Source organism: Acipenser ruthenus, chromosome 4 (assembly GCF_902713425.1).
Source record: "Acipenser ruthenus chromosome 4, fAciRut3.2 maternal haplotype, whole genome shotgun sequence".
In the NCBI taxonomy this organism is placed as follows: Eukaryota; Metazoa; Chordata; class Actinopteri; order Acipenseriformes; family Acipenseridae; genus Acipenser; species Acipenser ruthenus.
The window spans coordinates 107,120,478-107,148,165 of record NC_081192.1 but is presented as its reverse complement, the minus strand read 5'-3'; the positions used below and the strand labels follow the sequence as shown (position 1 = coordinate 107,148,165).

The 27,688-nt window shown below is 43.9% G+C and overlaps 1 protein-coding gene across 3 annotated transcripts; it reads right to left on the bottom strand.

Annotated features, from left to right (window-relative positions):
* Positions 1-257: 257 nt before the first annotated feature.
* On the bottom strand, positions 258-27,688 carry LOC117400672 (protein-cysteine N-palmitoyltransferase HHAT-like protein). Of its 3 annotated transcripts, none has more exons than XM_059023391.1 (12): positions 27,510-27,688; positions 23,903-24,045; positions 21,826-21,893; positions 20,832-20,945; positions 15,343-15,537; positions 14,182-14,391; positions 8,734-8,905; positions 7,863-8,007; positions 3,842-3,877; positions 3,228-3,429; positions 2,245-2,386; positions 258-1,285 (listed from the first exon to the last, which is right to left on the bottom strand). In XM_059023391.1, the coding sequence occupies exons 2-12, from the start codon at positions 24,006-24,008 to the stop codon at positions 1,164-1,166; spliced, it is 1,512 nt and encodes a 503-aa protein (XP_058879374.1). In that variant the 5' UTR covers positions 24,009-24,045; positions 27,510-27,688; the 3' UTR covers positions 258-1,163. The 3 variants fall into 3 exon arrangements, with proteins under 3 accessions (XP_058879374.1, XP_058879376.1, XP_058879375.1); XM_059023392.1 differs by lacking the exon at positions 258-1,285 and adding an exon at positions 1,318-1,885; XM_059023393.1 differs by lacking the exon at positions 20,832-20,945.

The following is a 27,688-nucleotide window of genomic DNA, read 5'->3' as shown; positions in this document are numbered from 1 at the left end:
TGCCTAGTATGTGAGTTCTGACTCAGCATCATCACTGCTGTCTATAGAAAATTGTTCCGGCATGTTCCGGCTCTACTGCACCACTGCTCTCACTGGCACTGGCAAAAAAAATGTGGTAATGAAGATCTGGAGTAAATAGCGTTGAGAATTTAACCCTTTACGTTTTGTCAAAATATTCATTCTTTTTGTTTTTCAGAGACACGTTTAAGACAGAGACAATGCCAACATATTAATCAACACAGACTCTGGAATTAGTTAAATATGGTCTTTTATATATTATATTTAATATACATAATCTTACATCAGCAAATGTTGAACAAACTACAAACCTCCTTTTGACTAATTTTTGGCTCAGTTAGAAAAAATGCACAAGCGGTCTGTAAAACAAATGCGCTTCCAAACTATACACAGTGTGCAGTGCATTGAGATGGAGCTCTATACACAGGTACAGTGTGCAGTGCATTGTGATGGAGCTCTATACACAGGTACAGTGTGCAGTGCATTGTGATTGAGTTCTATACACAGGTACAGTGTGCAGTGCATTGTGATGGAGTTCTATACACAGGTACAGTGTGCAGTGCATTGTGATGGAGTTCTATACACAGGTACAGTGTGCAGTGCATTGTGATGGAGCTCTATACACAGGTACAGTGTGCAGTGCACTGTGATTGAGCTCTATACACAGGTACAGTGTGCAGTGCATTGTGATGGAGCTCTATACACAGGTACAGTGTGCAGTGCATTGTGATGGAGCCCTATACACAGGTACAGTGTGCAGTGCATTGTGATTGAGTTCTATACACAGGTACAGTGTGCAGTGCATTGTGATTGAGTTCTATACACAGGTACAGTGTGCAGTGCATTGTGATGGAGCTCTATACACAGGTACAGTGTGCAGTGCATTGTGATGGAGCTCTATACACAGGTACAGTGTGCAGTGCATTGTGATTGAGTTCTATACACAGGTACAGTGTGCAGTGCATTGTGATTGAGTTCTATACACAGGTACAGTGTGCAGTGCATTGTGATTGAGTTCTATACACAGGTACAGTGTGCAGTGCATTGTGATTGACTTTGGCTGGAACAAAGCCAGTAACAGGATGGAGGAGGTTGTTTTTTTTTCTTTACTCCTGCACAGTGGAAAGGAAACAGGACTGATCATCTTATTCCGTTTTTTCCTTCTCGGCTCCTTCTTCCTCCAGGGCCAGTCTTCTCTCTCGCTCCTTTATCAGCTGGACTCCACAGTAGGTAACAAACAGGACTGACAGAGTGGACAGGGGGAAACCTGGGGAGTCAACAACAGAGAGCAGTTCATCACAGTGGACAGGGGGAAACCTGGGCAGCCAACAACAGAGAGCAGTTCATCAGAGTGGACAGGGGGAAACCTGGGGAGCCAACAACAGAGAGCAGTTCATCAGAGTGGACAGGGGGAAACCTGGGCAGCCAACAACAGAGAGCAGTTCATCCGAGTGGACAGGGGGAAACCTGGGGAGCCAACAACAGAGAGCAGTTCATCAGAGTGGACAGGGGGAAACCTGGGGAGCCAACAACAGAGAGCAGTTCATCAGAGTGGACAGGGGGAAACCTGGGGAGCCAACAACAGAGAGCAGTTCATCAGAGTGGACAGGGGGAAACCTGGGGAGCCAACAACAGAGAGCAGTTCATCACAGTGGACAGGGGAAAACCTGGGCAGCCAACAACAGAGAGCAGTTCATCAGAGTGGACAGGGGGAAACCTGGGCAGCCAACAACAGAGAGCAGTTCATCCGAGTGGACAGGGGGAAACCTGGGGAGCCAACAACAGAGAGCAGTTCATCACAGTGGACAGGGGGAAATCTGGGGAGCCAACAACAGAGAGCAGTTCATCAGAGTGGACAGGGGGAAACCTGGGCAGCCAACAACAGAGAGCAGTTCATCAGCCACCATCCTGTCCTTTTAACCTTTAACATCAAATGTATTAATCTGAAAACTGGTCACTGACACATTGAGCCTGCAGTGTATCTAAAACCCTGCAGATGTGAAGTCCTGTATTTCAATGCTGTCTGTGATACTAGGCTTTGGCAGTGTTGCAGCTTTTAAAATGATCACTGGAAGTTTGACCTGAATTGCATGGTGGGTCCGGGTAATAATAAAGCAGCACTGTATGTTTTCATTAGGAGGTTTGACTTCGCAAATGTCTTTCCAATGATAGTGTCTGTTTTTTATTAGTATTAGTATTATTTCTCTGCAAGGTTGCTTTCCTTACCTGTGATGAGCAACCTCTTAAAAACCAGGTTTGCAAAGTCCAGGCTGTTCAGAGCCAGTACATTGTACAGGATGATGGTCCAGAAGTTAGCTGCATTAAACACGCCCCTGATCCTGCGAGACGTGGCTTCAGACATCTTTGCCTGTGTGGAAAGGAGAAGCGTTCACCCAACATGGCATCATCCTGGCAGTGTTCCAATACAGTATTCAACGTGTACCTCCCTGCGTAAGAACATGGTTCATGTCTGAGAGATACAGAATGCACTAGTTAACGTGTACCTCCCTGCGTAAGAACATGGTTCATGTCTGAGAGATACAGAATGCACTATTCAACGTGTACCTCCCTGCGTAAGAACATGGTTCATGTCTGAGAGATACAGAATGCACTATTCAACGTGTACCTCCCTGCGTAAGAACATGGTTCATGTCTGAGAGATACAGAATGCACTATTCAACGTGTACCTCCCTGTGTAAGAACATGGTTCATGTCTCAGACATACAGAATGCACTAGTCAACGTGTACCTCCCTGCGTAAGAACATGGTTCATGTCTCAGACATACAGAATGCACTAGTCAACGTGTACCTCCCTGCGTAAGAACATGGTTCATGTCTCAGACATACAGAATGCACTAGTCAACGTGTACCTCCCTGCGTAAGAACATGGTTCATGTCTGAGAGATCATGTCGGAGAGATACAGAATGCACTATTCAACGTGTACCTCCCTGTGTAAGAACATGGTTCATGTCTCAGACATACAGAATGCACTAGTCAACGTGTACCTCCCTGCGTAAGAACATGGTTCATGTCTGAGAGATACAGAATGCACTATTCAACGTGTACCTCCCTGTGTAAGAACATGGTTCATGTCTCAGACATACAGTACACAGGACTGGCGCTGTGTGAAGTGATGCAGTGTTGAATGATTGAGATGAGACTCTGCCTCAATGTTTTTAAGGTTAAAGGTTGCTGTCTGTGGCCTCACCTCCATCGAAGCAAACGGCTCAAGCTCGAAGAACTTTGCCACCCAGAGTTCGAAGTTGAGGCCAAAGCAGTTGAAGAAAGACCAGATGTAGACCACATGACAGGGGCCGAGCCACAGGGTTGTCACGGCAAAGGTGCACACGGTGGCCAGCAGCTCCTTCACAATGTTGTCATGGTTACCACCAAGGTAGTCGTAAACATACCTGTAAGAGGGGAGTAAGGAGCATCAATTAATAAGGCAGAGCTAAAGTTAATAATAACAACAATTCCCATTTCTATAGTGCCTTTCATCACAAGCATCCCAAAGCACTTCACACACACACACACACAAGAACAATTCAACCATTGCATTCAAAACAGTCTGATACAGAATGTAATAAAACAAAATAAAAATAAGACCAAAAATGCATTCCAGAATGTAGGAGCTTTACAAGAAGAGGCCCTTCCTCCTGTGTTATTATATTCACCCTGGAATAACCAGCAGCTGCATCCAATACGATCCAAGAGAGGCATTCAAGCATGTGGAACAAGCAGGGAAACCAAACAGGTGGTCTAACATAGAGAACTTCACAGGCTCTTCCTAGCTTGAGTCATGATGCTTATCTGAAGACTTACTTGCACAGCCAGTCATTGATCCCCCTGTCAAAATGCCTGTAACAAAACAGAAGACATTCCATTCACTACCGCTCTGCTGAGAAGGGTATGAGAACGTGACCATTACAATATGCAGAAAGAAATACTATACAGCAATTCAAAATTAACTTGTATTAATGCTGGGCCGAGAAGACTAAGGGGTCCATTGAGATTGTTTTCTTCAAGCAGAAATGAGAAGCCCCACGAGAGAATGTAAGTCCCTTAGAAATGAGAAGCCCCACGAGAGAGTGTAAGTCCCTTAGAAATGAGAAGCCCCACGAGAGAGTGTAAGTCCCTTAGAAATGAGAAGCCCCATGAGAGAGTGTAAGTCCCTTATAAATGAGAAGCCCCACGAGAGAGTGTAAGTCCCTTAGAAATGAGAAGCCCCACGAGAGAGTGTAAGTCCTTAGAAATGAGAAGCCCCACGAGAGAGTGTAAATCCCTGTGACAGAAATACAATGAGTTCTGGTGATAAATCTTCCTCCCGACCTGTGAGGGCGCTAAAGAACGGGAGGAGAAGTATCTGGAAGGGCTGGCCTGACAGTTCGTTTCCGGGACCGGGAAGTGGGTCAGCCTGGAAGGAAGCGAGACTCTGTTGTAAGACCGTATTGATTTGACAGGTAAACGAGGGGCAGCTGCAAGTAATAAGGCAGCTGCAACCGTTTACCTAGATATCATGCGGGATTACATATAGGGGCCAGGGTAACGCTGTTCTTTTCCTTCGTTTTGGGTTAACGTTAGGAGAGAAGGACTGAGAGAGGAGCTCTCAGAAATATAAAAAGAAATAAGTGTTACGTATTGTGTGTTATTTCTGTCTGTCTGTAATTGTCTGTCTTTTTCGCAGCACTAGACAGTTAAATCACACCTCTGGAGCTGACGCCACGAAAGCACTATCCGGAGCACATCTGCACAGAGCACCTGCACGTATGAATTCACCCAGGACTAGTGACCGTGCCGTTGTTTTCTGTTCAGGACTGTGTGATATTATTTACGCTCCCCGCGCTTTACACATTGTTGTGTACTGCCGGGGATTTATTATTTGACGGTCGACAGACCTGGAAACGTCACAATAAACACTTATTCAGAAATTTACTGTTGTCTGCCTGTCACTCCTGCATCACATCACCGCTACACCTGTTCCCCTTACCAGCCACTTTGCCACAGTCCCTTAGAAATGAGAAGCCCCGCTAGAGAGTGTAAGTCCCTTAGAAATGAGAGGCCCCACGAGAGAGTGTAAGTCCCTTAGAAATGAGAGGCCCCACCAGAGAGTGTAAGTCCCAGAAATGAGAAGCCCCGCTAGAGAGTGTAAGTCCCTTAGAAATGAGAAGCCCCGCTAGAGAGTGTAAGTCCCTTAGAAATGAGAAGCCCCACGAGAGAGTGTAAGTCCCTTAGAAATGAGAAGCCCCGTTAGAGAGTGTAAGTCCCTTAGAAATGAGAAGCCCCACGAGAGAGTGTAAGTCCCTTAGAAATGAGAAGCCCCACGAGAGAGTGTAAGTCCTTAGAAATGAGAAGCCCCGCTAGAGAGTGTAAGTCCCTTAGAAATGAGAAGCCCCACGAAAGAGTGTAAGTCCCTCAGAAATGAGAAGCCCCGTTAGAGAGTGTAAGTCCCTTAGACATGAGAAGCCCCACGAGAGAGTGTAAGTCCTTAGAAATGAGAAGCCCCACAAGAGAGTGTAAGTCCCTTAGAAATGAGAAGCCCCGTTAGAGAGTGTAAGTCCCTTAGACATGAGAAGCCCCACGAGAGAGTGTAAGTCAATGACAATCTGACAGTTTTGTTTAATATAGAACTTGTCGGAACCTAACTAACTAAAACTCATTTATATTTTACAAGCGATTATTTATTTTATAAGCGATTACTTGTCTTTTATTATTATTTTTATTTAACTTTCCTTCAAAAGGCGTCATCTCTGCAGTGAATTGTGGGATTGTAGTCCTGGGCAAGATGTAACTTCTGATTAAACTAGACAAAGAACTACAAATCCCAGTGTCCACAGTGGTAGCTCTTGAGTTAGGGTTAAGGGGTGCATTTGCAACATGTTTTCATTCTCAGTTACAGCCTCTGTACAGCAGTATAAATGTCAGCGCCCAGGATGAGAGGAAAAATATGCTTTCAATCAGCTTTTAAAACACTCAGTGCTGAAGTTAATTACCTTTGACTGGTGCTCATTTGTAAAGCTGAGGAAAGGGCAACTTTTCTTGTTTTTAAATCAACAAATTAATTAATGGATTTATTTAATACAACTATTTCTTAAAGGTAATTACTCAGAATATAAGAGTCTCAGCACATCCATACTTACAGTCATACTGTAATTCAATGGAATATAAGAGTCTCAGCACAGCCCTGATTACAGTCATACTGTAATCCAATGGAATATAAGAGTCTCAGCACAGCCCTGCTTACAGTCATACTGTAATCCAATGGAATATAAGAGTCTCAGCACAGCCCTGCTTACAGTCATACTGTAATCCAATGGAATATAAGAGTCTCTGCACAGCCCTACTTACAGTCATACTGTAATCAAATGGAATATAAGAGTCTCAGCACAGCCCTGCTTACAGTCATACTGTAATCCAATGGAATATAAGAGTCTCAGCACAGCCCTGCTTACAGTCATACTGTAATCCAATGGAATATAAGAGTCTCAGCACAGCCCTGCTTACAGTCATACTGTAATCCAATGGAATATAAGAGTCTCAGCACAGCCCTGCTTACAGTCATACTGTAATCCAATGGAATATAAGAGTCTCAGCACAGCCCTGCTTACAGTCATACTGTAATCCAATGGAATATAAGAGTCTCAGCACAGCCCTACTTACATTCATACTGTAATTCAATGGAATATAAGAGTCTCAGCACAGCCCTGCTTACAGTCATACTGTAATCCAATGGAATATAAGAGTCTCAGCACAGCCCTGTTTACAGTCATACTGTAATTCAATGGAATATAAGAGTCTCAGCACAGCCCTACTTACAGTCATACTGTAATTCAATGGAATATAAGAGTCTCAGCACAGCCCTGCTTACAGTCATACTGTAATCCAATGGAATATAAGAGTCTCAGCACAGCCCTACTTACAGTCATACTGTAATCCAATGGAATATAAGAGTCTCAGCACAGCCCTGCTTACAGTCATACTGTAATCCAATGGAATATAAGAGTCTCTGCACAGCCCTGCTTACAGTCATACTGTAATCCAATGGAATATAAGAGTCTCAGCACAGCCCTGCTTACAGTCATACTGTAATCCAATGGAATATAAGAGTCTCAGCACAGCCCTGCTTACAGTCATACTGTAATTCAATGGAATATAAGAGTCTCAGGACAGCCCTACTTACAGTCATACTGTAATCCAATGGAATATAAGAGTCTCAGCACAGCCCTGCTTACAGTCATACTGTAATCCAATGGAATATAAGAGTCTCAGCACAGCCCTGCTTACAGTCATACTGTAATCCAATGGAATATAAGAGTCTCAGCACAGCCCTGCTTACAGTCATACTGTAATCCAATGGAATATAAGAGTCTCAGCACAGCCCCATTTAAAGCCATACTGTAATACATCATTTGAAAACAGCACACACCATGGCCATTTCTCCTGGGTTGTTGGGGAAGATTGTCAGGGATACCATCTCCAGCTGAGTCTTGCTTAACTTGCCTCTTCTGCACAGCCCTTATTTCATGATTTGTCATTCACAGATTTGGTTCACATGGTACAGGCCCTTTATTTATTTTACACATTTGTCTGCTTGACAAAGTTTCTTTTAAAGTCAGACAGGGATATAACAAGGGGAACTGTTTCTTCCCCTAGCTTGTACATGCTAACGGTTTTAGGTCAGATAAACCCCAACGCTGCCTCTGCCTGTTGATCTATAAGCAACTATCTCTTTGTGGTGACTGTGAACGGGAGAAGACACCAGTATCAGGCTCTACAAGCATGCTGTTCTCAGCTTCAGACTGATATCCTCCGTGCAGTACTACGCATTAACGGATCACAAACTTACGTTTCTGCGAAGACATAAAGCATGGTGATGCACTTGGGGGGCTGTGGAGGGTCCAGATGGTCCAGTCGTGACACGGTATTGATGACCCCAAACATGACTGCTGCTTTCACCCAATCGTACACCAGGTTAGAATAGGCCAGGCCCGCTGCATTGGTGGAGAGAAGCGGGAGTTGTTTGCCTTTCAACACATCAAACCTCCTTGAACATAAACTGAGCGAATTACTGAGGGTTCCAGTAAGTGGTCCTCAGGAGAAACGAGGACAGCAGGACAACATCAGCTGACCGAAGACCTTTTTGTATATTCTTTAGAAAGAGAAACTATACAGAGTTTATTTTTGCTAAGCTGAGGGAACACACAGACACTTTTTCAGGAACAGTGGCTTGAAACCTACTGCCAGGACACCGGGAGACCTCGTTTCAGGTGACTTTGCTTTTGTGTTCCCTCAGCTTTAGATGCTTCCAGCACATCCAATAACCAAAACTATCAATGCTATAAATGTCGGAATTTTGACCATGGACAACAGAATGGAAACCAAACTTCAATTTCATGTGAAGACAGTGTCGTGGCGAGCAGCTTGGTTCTTTTGATTTCCTAAGGCTAAGGCTCTATTCTTTTCACAGTTATCACAGATTTCACGATTTCCATGAAATTTACCCATTGCCGTGTAATACGTAGTCAGCCAGGGAAACTGCCATTTCTGAAAGAATAGTGTAAATATACATATTTTTTTCACTTAAAAATAATTACAGCAGATGTTTCCCTTATTGCCACACTACCCGTTACAATGCATTTAATTTGCAATTGAATTAATTTGCATTTAATTTGCGTCTGGTAAATGATGAACACACTGCATGGAGGGTAGTCACTGACCTAGTGACCAGTCTGATAGCTGTTTCACTAGTTTCATGTCAGAAGGTATGGTCAGAATGTAGAGGAAATGGAAAAGCACGTCCACCACAACAATGGCAGCCAAGTGCAGCACCGCCTGGATCCGGATATTCCACATCTCACGATCTTTACGAGTCAAGTCAGGAGTATTCACCTGCGGAAGACAGCAAGAGAGGTTAGAGAGGGTTTAAAAAGAAAACCTACTGTACCCTCTTCCCTTTCAACATGATACTGTCTGAGCTCACTAACACTGACGTACAGTACAGATACAGCCCTGGTTTAAATGGGGTTGATATCCCGTCTCACTGACACTGATGTACAGCACAGATACAGCCCTGGTTTAAATGGGGTTGATATCCCGTCTCACTGACACTGATGTACAGATACAGCCCTGGTTTAAATGGGGTTGATATCCCGTCTCACTGACACTGATGTACAGCACAGATACAGCCCTGGTTTAAATGGGGTTGATATCCCGTCTCACTGATGTACAGTACAGATACAGCCCTGGTTTAAATGGGGTTGATATCCTGTCTCACTGACACTGATGTACAGTACAGATACAGCCCTGGTTTAAATGGGGTTGATATCCCGTCTCACTGACACTGATGTACAGTACAGATACAGCCCTAGTTTAAATGGGGTTGCTATCCCATCTCACTGACACTGATGTACAGTACAGATACAGCCCTGGTTTAAATGGGGTTGATATCCCATCTCACTGACACTGACGTGCAGTACAGATACAGCCCTGGTTTAAATGGGGTTGATATCCCGTCTCACTGACACTGATGTACAGCACAGATACAGCCCTGGTTTAAATGGGGTTGATATCCCGTCTCACTGACACTGATGTACAGTACAGATACAGCCCTGGTTTAAATGGGGTTGATATCCTGTCTCACTGACACTGATGTACAGTACAGATACAGCCCTGGTTTAAATGGGGTTGATATCCCGTCTCACTGACACTGATGTACAGTACAGATACAGCCCTGGTTTAAATGGGGTTGATATCCTGTCTCACTGACACTGATGTACAGTACAGATACAGCCCTGGTTTAAATGGGGTTGATATCCCGTCTCACTGACACTGATGTACAGTACAGATACAGCCCTGGTTTAAATGGGGTTGATATCCCGTCTCACTGATGTACAGTACAGATACAGCCCTGGTTTAAATGGGGTTGATATCCCGTCTCACTGACACTGACGTACAGATACAGCCCTGGTTTAAATGGGGTTGATATCCCGTCTCACTGACACTGATGTACAGTACAGATACAGCCCTGGTTTAAATGGGGTTGATATCCCGTCTCACTGATGTACAGTACAGATACAGCCCTGGTTTAAATGGGGTTGATATCCCGTCTCACTGACACTGACGTGCAGTACAGATACAGCCCTGGTTTAAATGGGGTTGATATCCCGTCTCACTGACACTGATGTACAGTACAGATACAGCCCTGGTTTAAATGGGGTTGATATCCCGTCTCACTGACACTGATGTACAGTACAGATACAGCCCTGGTTTAAATGGGGTTGATATCCCGTCTCACTGACACTGATGTACAGTACAGATACAGCCCTGGTTTAAATGGGGTTGATATCCTGTCTCACTGACACTGATGTACAGCACAGATACAGCCCTGGTTTAAATGGGGTTGATATCCCGTCTCACTGACACTGACGTACAGTACAGATACAGCCCTGGTTTAAATGGGGTTGATATCCCGTCTCACTGACACTGATGTACAGTACAGATACAGCCCTGGTTTAAATGGGGTTGATATCCCGTCTCACTGACACTGATGTACAGTACAGATACAGCCCTGGTTTAAATGGGGTTGATATCCCATCTCACTGACACTGACGTGCAGTACAGATACAGCCCTGGTTTAAATGGGGTTGATATCCCATCTCACTGACACTGATGTACAGTACAGATACAGCCCTGGTTTAAATGGGGTTGATATCCTGTCTCACTGACACTGACGTACAGTACAGATACAGCCCTGGTTTAAATGGGGTTGATATCCCGTCTCACTGACACTGACGTACAGTACAGATACAGCCCTGGTTTAAATGGGGTTGATATCCTGTCTCACTGACACTGATGTACAGCACAGATACAGCCCTGGTTTAAATGGGGTTGATATCCCGTCTCACTGACACTGATGTACAGCACAGATACAGCCCTGGTTTAAATGGGGTTGATATCCCGTCTCACTGACACTGATGTACAGTACAGATACAGCCCTGGTTTAAATGGGGTTGATATCCCGTCTCACTGACACTGATGTACAGTACAGATATAGCCCTGGTTTAAATGGGGTTGATATCCCGTCTCACTGATGTACAGTACAGATACAGCCCTGGTTTAAATGGGGTTGATATCCCATCTCACTGACACTGATGTACAGATACAGCCCTGGTTTAAATGGGGTTGATATCCCGTCTCACTGACGTACAGTACAGATACAGCCCTGGTTTAAATGGGGTTGATATCCCGTCTCACTGACACTGATGTACAGTACAGATACAGCCCTGGTTTAAATGGGGTTGATATCCCGTCTCACTGACACTGATGTACAGTACAGATACAGCCCTGGTTTAAATGGGGTTGATATCCTGTCTCACTGACACTGACGTACAGCACAGATACAGCCCTGGTTTAAATGGGGTTGATATCCCATCTCACTGACACTGATGTACAGATACAGCCCTGGTTTAAATGGGGTTGCTATCCCATCTCACTGACACTGATGTACAGTACAGATACAGCCCTGGTTTAAATGGGGTTGATATCCTGTCTCACTGACACTGACGTACAGCACAGATACAGCCCTGGTTTAAATGGGGTTGCTATCCCATCTCACTGACACTGATGTACAGTACAGATACAGCCCTGGTTTAAATGGGGTTGATATCCCGTCTCACTGACACTGATGTACAGTACAGATACAGCCCTGGTTTAAATGGGGTTGATATCCCATCTCACTGACACTGATGTACAGTACAGATACAGCCCTGGTTTAAATGGGGTTGATATCCCGTCTCACTGACACTGATGTACAGTACAGATACAGCCCTGGTTTAAATGGGGTTGATATCCCGTCTCACTGACACTGATGTACAGTACAGATACAGCCCTGGTTTAAATGGGGTTGATATCCCATCTCACTGACACTGATGTACAGTACAGATACAGCCCTGGTTTAAATGGGGTTGATATCCCATCTCACTGATGTACAGTACAGATACAGCCCTGGTTTAAATGGGGTTGATATCCCATCTCACTGACACTGATGTACAGTACAGATACAGCCCTGGTTTAAATGGGGTTGATATCCCGTCTCACTGACACTGATGTACAGTACAGATACAGCCCTGGTTTAAATGGGGTTGATATCCCGTCTCACTGATGAACAGATACAGCCCTGGTTTAAATGGGGTTGATATCCCGTCTCACTGACACTGATGTACAGCACAGATACAGCCCTGGTTTAAATGGGGTTGATATCCCGTCTCACTGATGTACAGTACAGATACAGCCCTGGTTTAAATGGGGTTGATATCCTGTCTCACTGACACTGACGTACAGCACAGATACAGCCCTGGTTTAAATGGGGTTGATATCCCGTCTCACTGACACTGATGTACAGTACAGATACAGCCCTGGTTTAAATGGGGTTGCTATCCCATCTCACTGACACTGATGTACAGTACAGATACAGCCCTGGTTTAAATGGGGTTGATATCCTGTCTCACTGACACTGATGTACAGTACAGATACAGCCCTGGTTTAAATGGGGTTGATATCCCGTCTCACTGACACTGATGTACAGTACAGATACAGCCCTGGTTTAAATGGGGTTGATATCCCGTCTCACTGACGTACAGTACAGATACAGCCCTGGTTTAAATGGGGTTGATATCCCGTCTCACTGACACTGATGTACAGTACAGATACAGCCCTGGTTTAAATGGGGTTGATATCCCATCTCACTGACGTACAGTACAGATACAGCCCTGGTTTAAATGGGGTTGATATCCCATCTCACTGACGTACAGTACAGATACAGCCCTGGTTTAAATGGGGTTGATATCCCGTCTCACTGACACTGATGTACAGATACAGCCCTGGTTTAAATGGGGTTGATATCCCATCTCACTGACACTGATGTACAGATACAGCCCTGGTTTAAATGGGGTTGATATCCCATCTCACTGACACTGATGTACAGCACAGATACAGCCCTGGTTTAAATGGGGTTGATATCCCGTCTCACTGACACTGATGTACAGCACAGATACAGCCCTGGTTTAAATGGGGTTGATATCCTGTCTCACTGACACTGATGTACAGTACAGATACAGCCCTGGTTTAAATGGGGTTGATATCCCATCTCACTGACACTGATGTACAGTACAGATACAGCCCTGGTTTAAATGGGGTTGATATCCCATCTCACTGACACTGATGTACAGTACAGATACAGCCCTGGTTTAAATGGGGTTGATATCCCATCTCACTGACACTGATGTACAGTACAGATACAGCCCTGGTTTAAATGGGGTTGATATCCCATCTCACTGACACTGATGTACAGTACAGATACAGCCCTGGTTTAAATGGGGTTGATATCCCGTCTCACTGACGTACAGCACAGATACAGCCCTGGTTTAAATGGGGTTGATATCCCGTCTCACTGACACTGACGTACAGTACAGATACAGCACTGGTTTAAATGGGGTTGATATCCCGTCTCACTGACACTGACGTACAGTACAGATACAGCCCTGGTTTAAATGGGGTTGATATCCTGTCTCACTGACACTGATGTACTGTACAGATACAGCCCTGGTTTAAATGGGGTTGATATCCCATCTCACTGACACTGATGTACAGTACAGATACAGCCCTGGTTTAAATGGGGTTGATATCCCGTCTCACTGACACTGATGTACAGTACAGATACAGCCCTGGTTTAAATGGGATTGCTAGCCCATCAGAATGTGCAGGTTAGTGTTTGTTTGTATTTCTTTTCTTAGCACAAGTCCTATTAATCACTGGTCCCATTTTCCTCTGTTGAAGATCTCAGAAACCTTGCTCTAGACATTACAAGTTCCTGCTACTTCCTGGTGTGTTGTAGTTCAAACTCTATCAAATGGTCTAGCAGCAATCAGACCATGTGACCTACAGCGAAGATACCAAGATGCAGCAGTTCATCTAGTTTTGTATTTATTGTAAATATTTTCATGTCCTAAAAGTGGAGAATCAGAAAATCTCAGCACAATAGAAACAGGGGTCTGTAATAGTTAGTAATGAGCTAATAAGAGGTAAGAGGACTGATTGAAATCTATTGGCTATGGCAGTTCTTCATACCCTGCTGTAACACACTAGTTACTATACAGCCAAGCACCCACCTGCGCATGGAACCTATCGAACGTCATGATGGGTCCGAAGAAGAAGAAGGGCAGGTAGAAGTTGTACTTGAGCAGCTCCAGGAAGGAGTAATTCCCATCCTTCTTCTCATAGTTCTCCAAGGCAAAGCTCAGGCAGCGCATGATGGTGAAACCACTTCCTCCGTAAAACAGAACATCTTGAAGAGCGAAAGTCCCAGTCACCAAGCCAGACTGAAAAACAGAGGCACTGAGTAACAGGGGAGCTAGACAAGCTCAATGGTGGAAGACTACAATTCTATTTGGGGTGTGCAGAAAAAAGTAATGCTAATCATATGAAAGATAAGGTGTTAAAGCAGTTTGCTGGAGGTGACTTTGGCATGAGTAGACTTGCTAAGGTAACTAAACAATAACCTTCAATATAGAATATAATGTGGGTATTTGGAACGAATAAATGGTAAACTGTTGAAATATGACACATGGTCGAGTCTCATCCTCATGTAACTTTCTCTCACTGAAGCAGTAGAAAATAATCTGAGAATAACTGTTCTCACAGCTATACGTGGAAAACAAGTCCAAATGGAACATAGCTAGTCCTCTAATACATTACAGAATTAACCATTCAAAGAAAGTCTTAAAATGGATTGTTTCAGTCTCTCAGACAAGCTCAAATCAGCTGCTCATTTATCTATCAATATGCTCATTTTCTGTATCTCCTTCTTTTAGGAAGTGTTATTTGTTAACAAGATTAATACAATATTGAAGCTGCACTAACTCTTGCTGGCATTCAGCAGGTGTTATTGGAATGGCCTCCCTATCCCTGTGTATGGACTGGGCTCTCCAAGAAGGTTCTGGAGCAACGTAACCTTCAGCCCTATCCCTGTGTATGGACTGGGCTCTCCAAAAAGGTTCTGGAGCAATGTAACCTTCAGCCCTATCCCTGTGTATGGACTGGGCTCTCCAAAAAGGTTCTGGAGCAATGTAACCTTCAGCCCTATCCCTGTGTATGGACTGGGCTCTCCAAAAAGGTTCTGGAGCAATGTAACCTTCAGGGAGCTCATCTGGTCTCTCAGATCTGCAGGAGCGTCTTTTCACAAAAATTGAAATTGTGGTATATAATGATGCAATATTGTTGAACATGCTCTCACTGTGAAAGCCCAGGTAATATATAGCATGGTACTGTACCTGCCAGGAACTGAAAGGCTCCAGTTTAAAAGTGGCTAAGCTGCAGAGTCCAGCGGCAAAGCAGAGCCATTTCTGCTTGGACAGAGAGACGCTGTACAGCAGGACGCAGTGGGAAAGGATGAGCATCGTGAAGGTGAGCCCCATGGTAGCGAGCACAGCAAGCATCCCGTAGACCATGTACACTGTGGATCTGAGCTGTGAGGAGAGACAGTGAAGAGGCATGACAGCACACTCTACCCAGGACAGTCACACAGGAGGAATGGGATCATGCTTCATTACACTGTGGATCTGAGCTGTGAGGAGAGACAGTGAAGAGGCATGACAGCACCCTCTACCCAGGACAGTCACACAGGAGGAATGGGACCATACTTCATTACACTGTGGATCTGAGCTGTGAGGAGAGACAGTGAAGAGGCATGACAGCACCCTCTACCCAGGACAGTCACACAGGAGGAATGGGATCATGCTTCATTACACTGTGGATCTGAGCTGTGAGGAGAGACAGTGAAGAGGCATGACAGCACCCTCTACCCAGGACAGTCACACAGGAGGAATGGGATCATGCTTCATTACACTGTGGAGCTGAGCTGTGAGGAGAGACAGTGAAGAGGCATGACAGCACATTCTACCCAGGACAGTCACACAGGAGGAATGGGGTCATACTTCATTACACTGTGGATCTGAGCTGTGAGGAGAGACAGTGAAGAGGCATGACAGCACACTCTACCCAGGACAGTCACACAGGAGGAATGGGGTCATACTTCATTACACTGTGGATCTGAGCTGTGAGGAGAGACAGTGAAGAGGCATGACAGCACCTCGCTACCCAGGACAGTCACACAGGAGGAATGGGATCATGCTTCATTACACTGTGGAGCTGAGCTGTGAGGAGAGACAGTGAAGAGGCATGACAGCACATTCTACCCAGGACAGTCACACAGGAGGAATGGGGTCATACTTCATTACACTGTGGATCTGAGCTGTGAGGAGAGACAGTGAAGAGGCATGACAGCACACTCTACCCAGGACAGTCACACAGGAGGAATGGGGTCATACTTCATTACACTGTGGATCTGAGCTGTGAGGAGAGACAGTGAAGAGGCATGACAGCACCTCGCTACCCAGGACAGTCACACAGGAGGAATGGGACCATACTTCATTACACTGTGGATCTGAGCTGTGAGGAGAGCCAGTGAAGAGGCATGACAGCACACTCTACCCAGGACAGTCACACAGGAGGAATGGGGTCATACTTCATTACACTGTGGATCTGAGCTGTGAGGAGAGACAGTGAAGAGACATGACAGCACATTCTACCCAGGACAGTCACACAGGAGGAATGGGATCATACTTCATTACACTGTAGATCTGAGCTGTGAGGAGAGACAGTGAAGAGGCATGACAGCACCCTCTACCCTGGACAGTCACACAGGAGGAATGGGGTCATACTTCATTACACTGTGGATCTGAGCTGTGAGGAGAGACAGTGAAGAGGCATGACAGCACCTTCTACCCAGGACAGTCACACAGGAGGAATGGGATCATACTTCATTACACTGTGGATCTGAGCTGTGAGGAGAGACAGTGAAGAGGCATGACAGCACCCTCTACCTAGGACAGTCACACAGGAGGAATGGGGTCATACTTCATTACACTGTGGATCTGAGCTGTGAGGAGAGACAGTGAAGAGGCATGACAGCACCCTCTACCCAGGACAGTCACACAGGAGGAATGGGGTCATACTTCATTACACTGTGGATCTGAGCTGTGAGGAGAGACAGTGAAGAGGCATGACAGCACCTCGCTACCCAGGACAGTCACACAGGAGGAATGGGACCATACTTCATTACACTGTGGATCTGAGCTGTGAGGAGAGACAGTGAAGAGGCATGACAGCACCTCGCTACCCAGGACAGTCACACAGGAGGAATGGGATCATACTTCATTACACTGTGGATCTGAGCTGTGAGGAGAGACAGTGAAGAGGCATGACAGCACCTTCTACCCAGGACAGTCACACAGGAGGAATGGGATCATACTTCATTACACTGTGGATCTGAGCTGTGAGGAGAGACAGTGAAGAGGCATGACAGCACCCTCTACCCAGGACAGTCACACAGGAGGAATGGGGTCATACTTCATTACACTGTGGATCTGAGCTGTGAGGAGAGACAGTGAAGAGGCATGACAGCACCCTCTACCCAGGACAGTCACACAGGAGGAATGGGATCATACTTCATTACACTGTGGATCTGAGCTGTGAGGAGAGACAGTGAAGAGGCATGACAGCACCTCGCTACCCAGGACAGTCACACAGGAGGAATGGGGTCATACTTCATTACACTGTGGATCTGAGCTGTGAGGAGAGACAGTGAAGAGGCATGACAGCACCCTCTACCCAGGACAGTCACACAGGAGGAATGGGGTCATACTTCATTACACTGTGGATCTGAGCTGTGAGGAGAGACAGTGAAGAGGCATGACAGCACCCTCTACCCAGGACAGTCACACAGGAGGAATGGGATCATACTTCATTACACTGTGGATCTGAGCTGTGAGGAGAGACAGTGAAGAGGCATGACAGCACATTATACCCAGGACAGTCACACAGGAGGAATGGGATCATACTTCATTACACTGTGGATCTGAGCTGTGAGGAGAGACAGTGAAGAGGCATGACAGCACACTCTACCCAGGACAGTCAAACAGGAGGAATGGGGTCATACTTCATTACACTGTGGATCTGAGCTGTGAGGAGAGACAGTGAAGAGGCATGACAGCACCTCGCTACCCAGGACAGTCACACAGGAGGAATGGGACCATACTTCATTACACTGTGGATCTGAGCTGTGAGGAGAGCCAGTGAAGAGGCATGACAGCACACTCTACCCAGGACAGTCACACAGGAGGAATGGGGTCATACTTCATTACACTGTGGATCTGAGCTGTGAGGAGAGACAGTGAAGAGGCATGACAGCACCCTCTACCCTGGACAGTCACACAGGAGGAATGGGGTCATACTTCATTACACTGTGGATCTGAGCTGTGAGGAGAGACAGTGAAGAGTCATGACAGCACCCTCTACCCAGGACAGTCACACAGGAGGAATGTATCTTTACAGGAATTTTCACAGTGAACTACATATTACACAGAAATGGGTACATGTCATGGAAATCGTGAAATTCATGATGTGAACAAAATACAAGCATGATTAATATTCTTGTTCAGATTCACTTAGTATAACATTTTCTATTTCACTCATCAGTCCACCCCAGGGGCCCTCTCACAATCATCTTCAAAGTACTTCACCTATGTGTAACCATGAACCCGCCTGCTGCAACACTCTGGGTTACCTACTGGTGTAGAGACACACCACACAGAACACATGTGCTATTGTTTTCATCCACTGGGGGCAGTGCTGCAGGGGGCAGGTTAATGGTTACACTGGTGTACCTGCCGTACTTAGAGAGGAGACCTGTTTGAGAGCTCTATGCAGTACTTAGAGAGGAGACCTGTTTGAGAGCTCTATGCAGTACTTAGAGAGGAGACCTGTTTGAGAGCTCTATGCAGTACTTAGAGAGGAGACCTGTTTGAGAGCTCTATGCAGTACCTAGAGAGGAGACCTGTTTGAGAGATCTATAGGGTCCACAGGGGTTAAGACAGCTGTGATATTTAAATGCCTGCACTGAGTTTCTTTTAAATGTTCTACCAAGTTCTATGAATTTACGCGATGCAAAATGTCATGCCACCAAATTTCAATGGAGGTTTTCAAATACAAACTGAAATACATCATTTTGACGATTCAAACAAACATAAAAATTATGAAACCCTAAAACAAGCACGCCAAGGAAAACAAATGAGAAACAAAATCTGTGTCTGAAGAAGTCTTGTTTAAATGTCAACTAAATAACAAATAAGTGCATTGAATTGGATGAAAGTGGAACTCCCATACCTAGTTTACAACTTTACTGAAGAACATGTAAACAGAAAATAGTTACCTTCAATCTTTTAATACCACTCGTCTGTGACAGCAAGATAGAAAGAGATGCTTTCCAATTCCAGAGCCATTGCTGGAATGCAGTAGCTCCCACTGCATTGCTGTAGCTGTACTGTATACAGCTGAACACATTTCCAGCTCCCACTGCATTGCTGTAGCTGTACTGTATACAGCTGAACACATTTCCAGCTCCCATTGCATTGCTGTAGCTGTACTGTATACAGCTGAACACATTTCCAGCTCCCACTGCATTGCTGTAGCTGTACTGTATACAGCTGAACACATTTCCAGCTCCCACTGCATTGCTGTAGCTGTACTGTATACAGCTGAACACATTTCCAGCTCCCACTGCATTGCTGTAGCTGTACTGTATACAGCTGAACACATTTCCAGCCATTACAATTCATAACAAATAAAGAAGGCAGAGATTGAAGAAAATAAAATAAAGACATCTCCATGGCATGTGTAAATACAGTTTGGATAAATTAAAAATTATATTAACAGTTTAGAACAAATACTTAAAACTTGTGTTAAGAGAAATATTTATATAAAATGAATGATATTATGTCCATGCTTACTTATTTATTTAAATGTAGCGTGCCCAATAATTTCCTCCTCAATTTCTGAATGTCCAATTACTGTATGTTCAGCAACTTCACACAACTGCTCGCAGGAATTGGAGGGTGTCCTCCAAACCGCAGCACTGCCAAGCAAACTCCCTCTTTACACCCAGGAACTTGACAGGGGAAGTCTGCTAGCTACTCAACCCTGGAGGACAAAGGCAGGCACTGTGTGAGCTCACCAGGGACCTGGTATTAGATGATTCTGCCTCCCTAACCCACAGGCTTGCCAGGGTCAATAACACTCTCTCTGTGTAAGAGGCTCCATCTCAACCCACAGGCTTGCCAGGGTCAATAACACTCTCTCTGTGTAAGAGGCTCCATCTCAACCCACAGGCTTGCCAGGGTCAATGACGCTCTCTCTGTGTAAGAGGCTCCATCTCAACCCACAGGCTTGCCAGGGTCAATAACACTCTCTCTGTGTAAGAGGCTCCATCTCAACCCACAGGCTTGCCAGGATCAATAACACTCTCTCTGTGTAAGAGGCTCCATCTCAACCCACAGGCTTGCCAGGGTCAATAACACTCTCTCTGTGTAAGAGGCTCCATCTCAACCCACAGGCTTGCCAGGGTCAATAACACTCTCTCTGTGTAAGAGGCTCCATCTCAACCCACAGGCTTGCCAGGGTCAATAACACTCTCTCTGTGTAAGAGGCTCCATCTCAACCCACAGGCTTGCCAGGGTCAATAACACTCTCCCTGTATGTTCCATGTGTATCAGAATTTATTTACTTAAGCTCAGGGTAACTCTCGTAACACTGTCAGGCGCCACAGACTGGCAGTAATGGTTCAGTACTGATTGCTGTACATGATAATTGCTCAGTATTCATTATTACAGGAGCTACAGTGTTGTACAGGACTTGTTAAACCCACCTGAGGTGCTGCCATTGAGCAGATCTTTGCGAAGATCACATGACCGGACAGGGCAAAGACAATGTGGTTCCTGAACTTTGTAAACCACATGACCCACTCGAAGTCAGCTACGTCCTATAGAAGAGACAGAGCAGCTGTGAAAAAGAAGCACAACGTGCATCCAATACACGACCACAACACAGGACCAGAAAGACAGTTTTTTTATTCAAGTATCCACAGGCTGCCCAGGTTCCTTCCTAACTGCTGTGTTCCAATGAAAGTGAAATCTTGTGTCAGGTCCTTATACTGTAGGCCAGGGGTGGCCAACCCTGGTCCTGGAGAGCCACAGTCCTGCAGGTTTTCTGGGTATCTTTAAATCATCAATGGCTAAAGACCTGGAATGTTAGCATTGTCCAATTAAGAAAATAATGAGTTCAATGAAGTAATTGAGAATGAAGACCAGAAGACCCTGCGGCTCTCCAGGACCGGGCTGGACAAGCGTTAAAGTGACACAGAACAGTAAAGTGACACAGAACATTAAATTGAGGGTACGGCCCTTTAAGTACCAAGGTTATAAAAACAATATCTCTAATAAAGTATGCACTTTTAATGATTGGAAAAGCGTACTGTGATTAAAAACAAACACCTCTTCAGTAACAAAATTAGAAATAAACATGCATTTATTTTTAGGCCTGTCAAGTTCAGTTAAATGAAAAAACAAATGCTACATTATATTTTTGAATAAAAAAAGAAATCCCCATGGCAACACAACTTTGGATCCATGAAGAATTATATTAACAGTTTAGAAGGAATACCTAAACCAGTGTTAATGGAAATATGTATATATATATATATATTGAATGATATGTCAGCATGTATTTATTAATGCTGAGTGTCCAATACTTGTATCCCCAGTTTTAAATGTCCAGCTACTGCATGTTCAGAAGCTGCTCAGGGGGGTGGACCCTGTTTTGAAAATGCACTTCTTTCCAGGGATCACACTTTACAAACTTACCATTTTACGGCCAAAGTAATGCCATCCTGGCTTGACGCTCTCCTTAAAGGTCTTCCTGTTCACGTTATCTGAAATTCAAATTCAAAATGTCAAAGCTTTTTTTTAGTTTTAGTTTTTTTTTGCGCTATTTACAAATATTGAAATATTGCAAGTTTATATAACCCTGCCATGATCAAATTCTGCCCTCAAACTCTCTATGAAAAAGATCTAGGAGTTTATGGTGACTCAGAAATGTCTTTATCTAGACCAGGGGTCTCAAACCCTGGTCCTGGAGAGCTACAGGGTCTTCTAAAATGAACAGGTGTTGCAGATCTTTAGCCATTGATGATGTAAAGACACCTAGAAAGCATGCAGGATAGGGGCTCTCCAGGACCAGGGTTGGAGATCCCTGATCTAGACAATATTGGGAAGCTACAAAAAAAAGCTCAGACATATAGTGAAGTACCACCTGAAAGCCACGTGACACTTTCTTTACAGCGCACCCATTTTGTACCACCTGACACTATAGTTCCTTGTAATAGCCCTTGTCTCACGAGTTTGGGCTGTGATACCTAACAGTGCTCATAGCATAAATATATGCTCAGTGTGTACAATACAGTAGCTTCTAACACAGAAACAAGACATGGCACTGTGCGGAGTACAAATGATTTAGTAAAATGTAACTTTAGCCCTTTAGGAAACAATGTGGCTGTGCTCCAATATCCCAGGATTCTGTTACAGTGTTCTAGAAGTGTGTGCTGTTATTTTAGTTTTTCATTTCTTGTGAATAGTGTTTATTTTAGTGGTTCATTTCTTGTGAATAGTGTTTATGTAGAAATGTTTAATAGTGTTATATTAACTGAACTCAGTGAAGGGTTCAGTTTGTGTCTTGATTTAATCATTTCCATGTGAGAATGTGCGTGAAATTGAGAAAACTGTGGGCCTGAATTATTCAATCTGAATTAAATGATGCAGGTGTGTATCAAAGGCTGCAACTAGCCTGTCTGCTCAGACTAGCAGAGACTGGGGCTGAGGATGGAGTATTAGTGGAAGTAAGAAAGAAAGAAAGAAAGAAAGAAAGAAAGAAAGAAAGAAAGAAAGAAAGAAAGAAGTTATAGCTTGTTATTTGTTAAAACCCATTTGCTTTATTTTTGTTAAACAAAAGAACTGGATCGCATCGCTGCAGTACTCCTGCCCCTTTGCCTTGCCCTTTCAGGATCCTATTATTAGCATTGATGCACTACTTGGAATTCAATGCATTTTCCATCGAGTCTTTTAGCTTATTAATATAGACCCCGGATCCTTTCTTGCAGTCTCTCTGTATGCTGTGCTGCGCTTATGAGCTTCCCGTGCATATTTCACTCCACACAACCCTGCTGCAGCTCTATCACAGATACAGGAGCTATCTGTGACTGCATTCCAGTGTTACTCCACACAACCCTGCTGCAGCTCTATCACAGATACAGGAGCTATCTGTGACTGCATTCCAGTTTCACTCCACACAACCCTGCTGCAGCTCTATCACAGATACAGGAGCTATCTGTGACTGCATTCCAGTGTCACTCCACACAACCCTGCTGCAGCTCTATCACAGATACAGGAGCTATCTGTGACTGCATTCCAGTGTCACTCCACACAACCCTGCTGCAGCTCTATCACAGATACAGGAGCTATCTGTGACTGCATTCCAGTGTCACTCCACACAACCCTGCTGCAGCTCTATCACAGATACAGGAGCTATCTGTGACTGCATTCCAGTGTCACTCCACACAACCCTGCTGCAGCTCTATCACAGATACAGGAGCTATCTGTGACTGCATTCCAGTGTCACGCCACACTGCATTACACAGCATAGCTAGCACATCCTACTCCTAACCCTAACCCTAACCCTTTTCTGATACAATTGTGTACTTACATATATTGTGCAAAAATATTTACACATGAAGTACATTGTAACTGTGCATAATAACTTTGTAATTGTGTGTAAGTGCACATGTATTTTGGAAGTAAGTACTATGTACATGCACAGTGATTAGAGACACTTAATGTAATAAAGGAAGCCTGTGGTATTATCACAGGAACTACTCTATCACCTTACCACTAGATGCTTCAAAGATCCAGCTTGCTGCCCAGAGACCTGCGAGGGACAGCACCAGTGTGTAGAAATACAACTCATATTTTGGAAGAGCTGCCTTTATCCCCATGTTGGACGCTTAGCACCAGAGAGAGATAATAGAAGATCTGTGTGGAGAACAATAGAGTAAATGAGTAAGTTAAAGAGCACCAAAGGGCCTTATACTGTGGGTAAAGCAATTCATTGTTCCACCATCATTATCTTACCCAGTACAGCAAAAGCCATTGTGCAAATCATTAACTAAACCACTTCTAACAGATGAGTAATGCATTAGAATGACATCATCAACTTCCACTAGATTCACTTTGCATTGAAACAAATGTACTGTTACATGCATACAGTAATACCTGTGCAATGCTTGTTGAACTCTTTCAAGACTGCAGACCTACACATGTATATTCAGATTTTCATTTGCTTTTCAGTACAAGACATGGTCTGGGCATCATATACAGTGTTCAGAGTTGGGATGATAAAGAGAAGTGATGGTCTGGGCATCGTATGCAGTGTTCAGAGTTGGGATGATAAAGAGAAGTGATGGTCTGGGCATCATATGCAGTGTGGAGAGTTGGGATGATAAAGAGAAGTGATGGTCTGGGCATCGTATGCAGTGTGGAGAGTTGGGATGATAAAGAGAAGTGATGGTCTGGGCATCGTATGCAGTGTTCAGAGTTGGGATGATAAAGAGAAGTGATGGTCTGGGCATCGTATGCAGTGTTCAGAGTTGGGATGATAAAGAGAAGTGATGGTCTGGGCATCGTATGCAGTGTTCAGAGTTGGGATGATAAAGAGAAGTGATGGTCTGGGCATTGTATGCAGTGTTCAGAGTTGGGATGATAAAGAGAAGTGATGGTCTGGGCATCGTATGCAGTGTTCAGAGTTGGGATGATAAAGAGAAGTGATGGTCTGGGCATCGTATGCAGTGTTTAGAGTTGGGATGATAAAGAGAAGTGATGGTCTGGGCATCGTATGCAGTGTTCAGAGTTGGGATGATAAAGAGAAGTGATGGTCTGGGCATCGTATGCAGTGTTCAGAGTTGGGATGATAAAGAGAAGTGATGGTCTGGGCATCATATACAGTGTTCAGAGTTGGGATGATAAAGAGAAGTGATGGTCTGGGCATCATATACAGTGTTCAGAGTTGGGATGATAAAGAGAAGTGATGGTCTGGGCATCATATACAGTGTTCAGAGTTGGGATGATAAAGAGAAGTGATGGTCTGGGCATCGTATGCAGTGTTCAGAGTTGGGATGATAAAGAGAAGTGATGGTCTGGGCATCGTATGCAGTGTTCAGAGTTGGGATGATAAAGAGAAGTGATGGTCTGGGCATCATATACAGTGTTCAGAGTTGGGATGATAAAGAGAAGTGATGGTCTGGGCATCGTATGCAGTGTTCAGAGTTTGGGTAACTCGTTACTTAAGTAACAAGCGTTGCTGTAATAATATTACTTTTGTCAATAACAAGGTCATGTAACTCGTTCAAGTTTTGATTGGAGTAATAATACTACAGTTACTTTTCACAAAAAATAAACAAGCTTCTCTGTTGGTGGTATGTTTTTTAAGTCAAAGTACATTTCAGTTCAGTTGTAACCGTGAATGTGAATTGCTCTGTACTGTATTTTCAGTCAGTATGACACACCGTCAAACCAGAAACAGTAACAACTCGGCTCACGACAGTGCTTAAAGACGTAACTGCTATTTACATGAGCACGTAGAAACCTGCATGCTGTCCTGTGCTTTACTGTGTTTTCACTGTGCTTTATTACACTTTGCAATGCTTTACTGTGTTTTCACTGTGCTTTATTACACTATATATATACAATTCACATCCTAGCCCTATATTTAATGTAATATGCCTGTAGTTAATGTATTGCATTGTAATTTGCCTGCATTTAATGTATTTGCATTGTTTTTTACTGTTTGTATTTCATGTACTATGCCCTGTATTTCACTGTATTTAATGTATTATGCATTGTTCCTCACTATCATGTATTATTATTATTATTATTTATTTCTTAGCAGACGCCCTTATCCAGGGCGACTTACAATCGTAAGCAAAAACATTTCAAGCATTACAATACAAGTAATACAATAAGAGCAAGAAATACAATAACTTTTGTTCAAGTAAAGTACAAGTTTAAAGCACTTTGTGATGGTGGTCCACTATGAAAGGCGATATATATATATATATATATATATATATATATATATATATATATATATATATATATATATAAGTTTTACTGATTCAGTGAATACCGTTCACAGCACTGCTCTTACATTCTAAATTCGTGAATAGATTGGATCGGTCACAAAGTTATTAGCAGCTATAAATGACTACACAAATATGATTTTGTTTATTGTTAGTAGGCATTGGTGGTGACCAATCCGTACCCTTAATATACCTGTTGCATGAAAAGTCACCAAAATCAGTGAGATCCCATCGGCTGCGGCGGGGTCGACTCGCGCAGTATTTCAGTATGTGTCAGCAGCACAGCATGCCTGCACAGCCCCGCGCGCTACTTAATCTAGCGCAATGTGTCAATCAAAAAGCAGCCGCTGTCAGGCAGCCCCGTGAGTGACAGTACACAGGGTACTCGAAACACGGAATAATAAAGCACTTTGTTTTGGATAAGAACTTAAGCAGGAGAAACCAATAGCATGCTGAAAACTTTCAACGCTTGCACTTATACATTCAAATCTTTATTTTAGGGTTATTCTGCAGGTCCGGAGGCTACCATTATTACAAAAACAGTTCTTTACAGGCTAGCTCAGTTACATCAAAAATAACGCTAGCTCTGATTCCAGTAAAAATATTTGGGTTGGGCATAGGAAATTAGAATAGTCCCTCGACATTCAAATATGTGTAAATATATATACATATATATTGAAATAAAGGTTTTCTCATTATACAACTTCCACCTTTAAGAACGAAGGTAGAAAAGCATTCGCGCTTTCAAGGGCATTCATTATATGTTTTGGCCACACGTGAAAGCAGCTGTGAGGTACAGTAGTTGCTTAAATTGGACAGCGACGCCTTCAAGCTCCATTAAAAAGCTAAGTCAGCTGCACCATGTAACCCTTCTATTTTAAACTTTGCAGTTGCTCCGAATGGTACAGCTGCTGTAGCTCTAAGTGAGCCTCAGTACAGTACAGTACACTGCAGTTAGGAAAGCACTGACATCTAACATTCATCGAGTTGTGTGCGTGTGTGTGTGTCTGTCTATATATATATATATATATATATATATATATATATATATATATATATATATATATATGTTCTTCCTATTTATTAAGCGTTATTGTATTGGCATTTAGGTCTATCAAATCAAACCGTTAAATTGCACTGTCTGCAGTTTAACATTTGCTTTGAGTGAATGCAGTTCATTCCGAGTCGGACAATCATTCGATCCTCCAGCCCCGGTGCGCGGATGGCGCTTGGCAAAGTGTGCTTCATACACATGAGGTTTACTTTCTTTGTAATGGAAATACGGCAGAATAAGAATATAATGATAATATATTAAATTGCTCTTGTATTTCTTTGTTTTCTTATTAACATTTGCTTACTGACCTTGGTTGCCCACACAGATCCCAGAAGTGAAAATCCCCTTCTTTTAAATAAAAAAAAATGTTTTTAAGCCTAAATGATATTTAACTAATGCATGCGTCCAGTTGTTCTTATTGCTGATGAGGCGCCCAGTAGTGAATCCTAGCTCCTGGTGGATCAGCCGAGGAGAAGGCAGTGGGGAG

Coding starts and splice junctions, on each gene's coding strand:
- LOC117400672 (XM_059023391.1), bottom strand. CDS start 24,008: ATGGGGATAAAGGCAGCTCTTCCAAAATATGAGTTGTATTTCTACACA. Junction 21,894..23,902: donor GATCTTTGAAGCATCTAGTG/GTAAGGTGATAG, acceptor TTTGAATTTCAG/ATAACGTGAACAGGAAGACC. Junction 2,387..3,227: donor AGCCGTTTGCTTCGATGGAG/GTGAGGCCACAG, acceptor CTTTCCACACAG/GCAAAGATGTCTGAAGCCAC.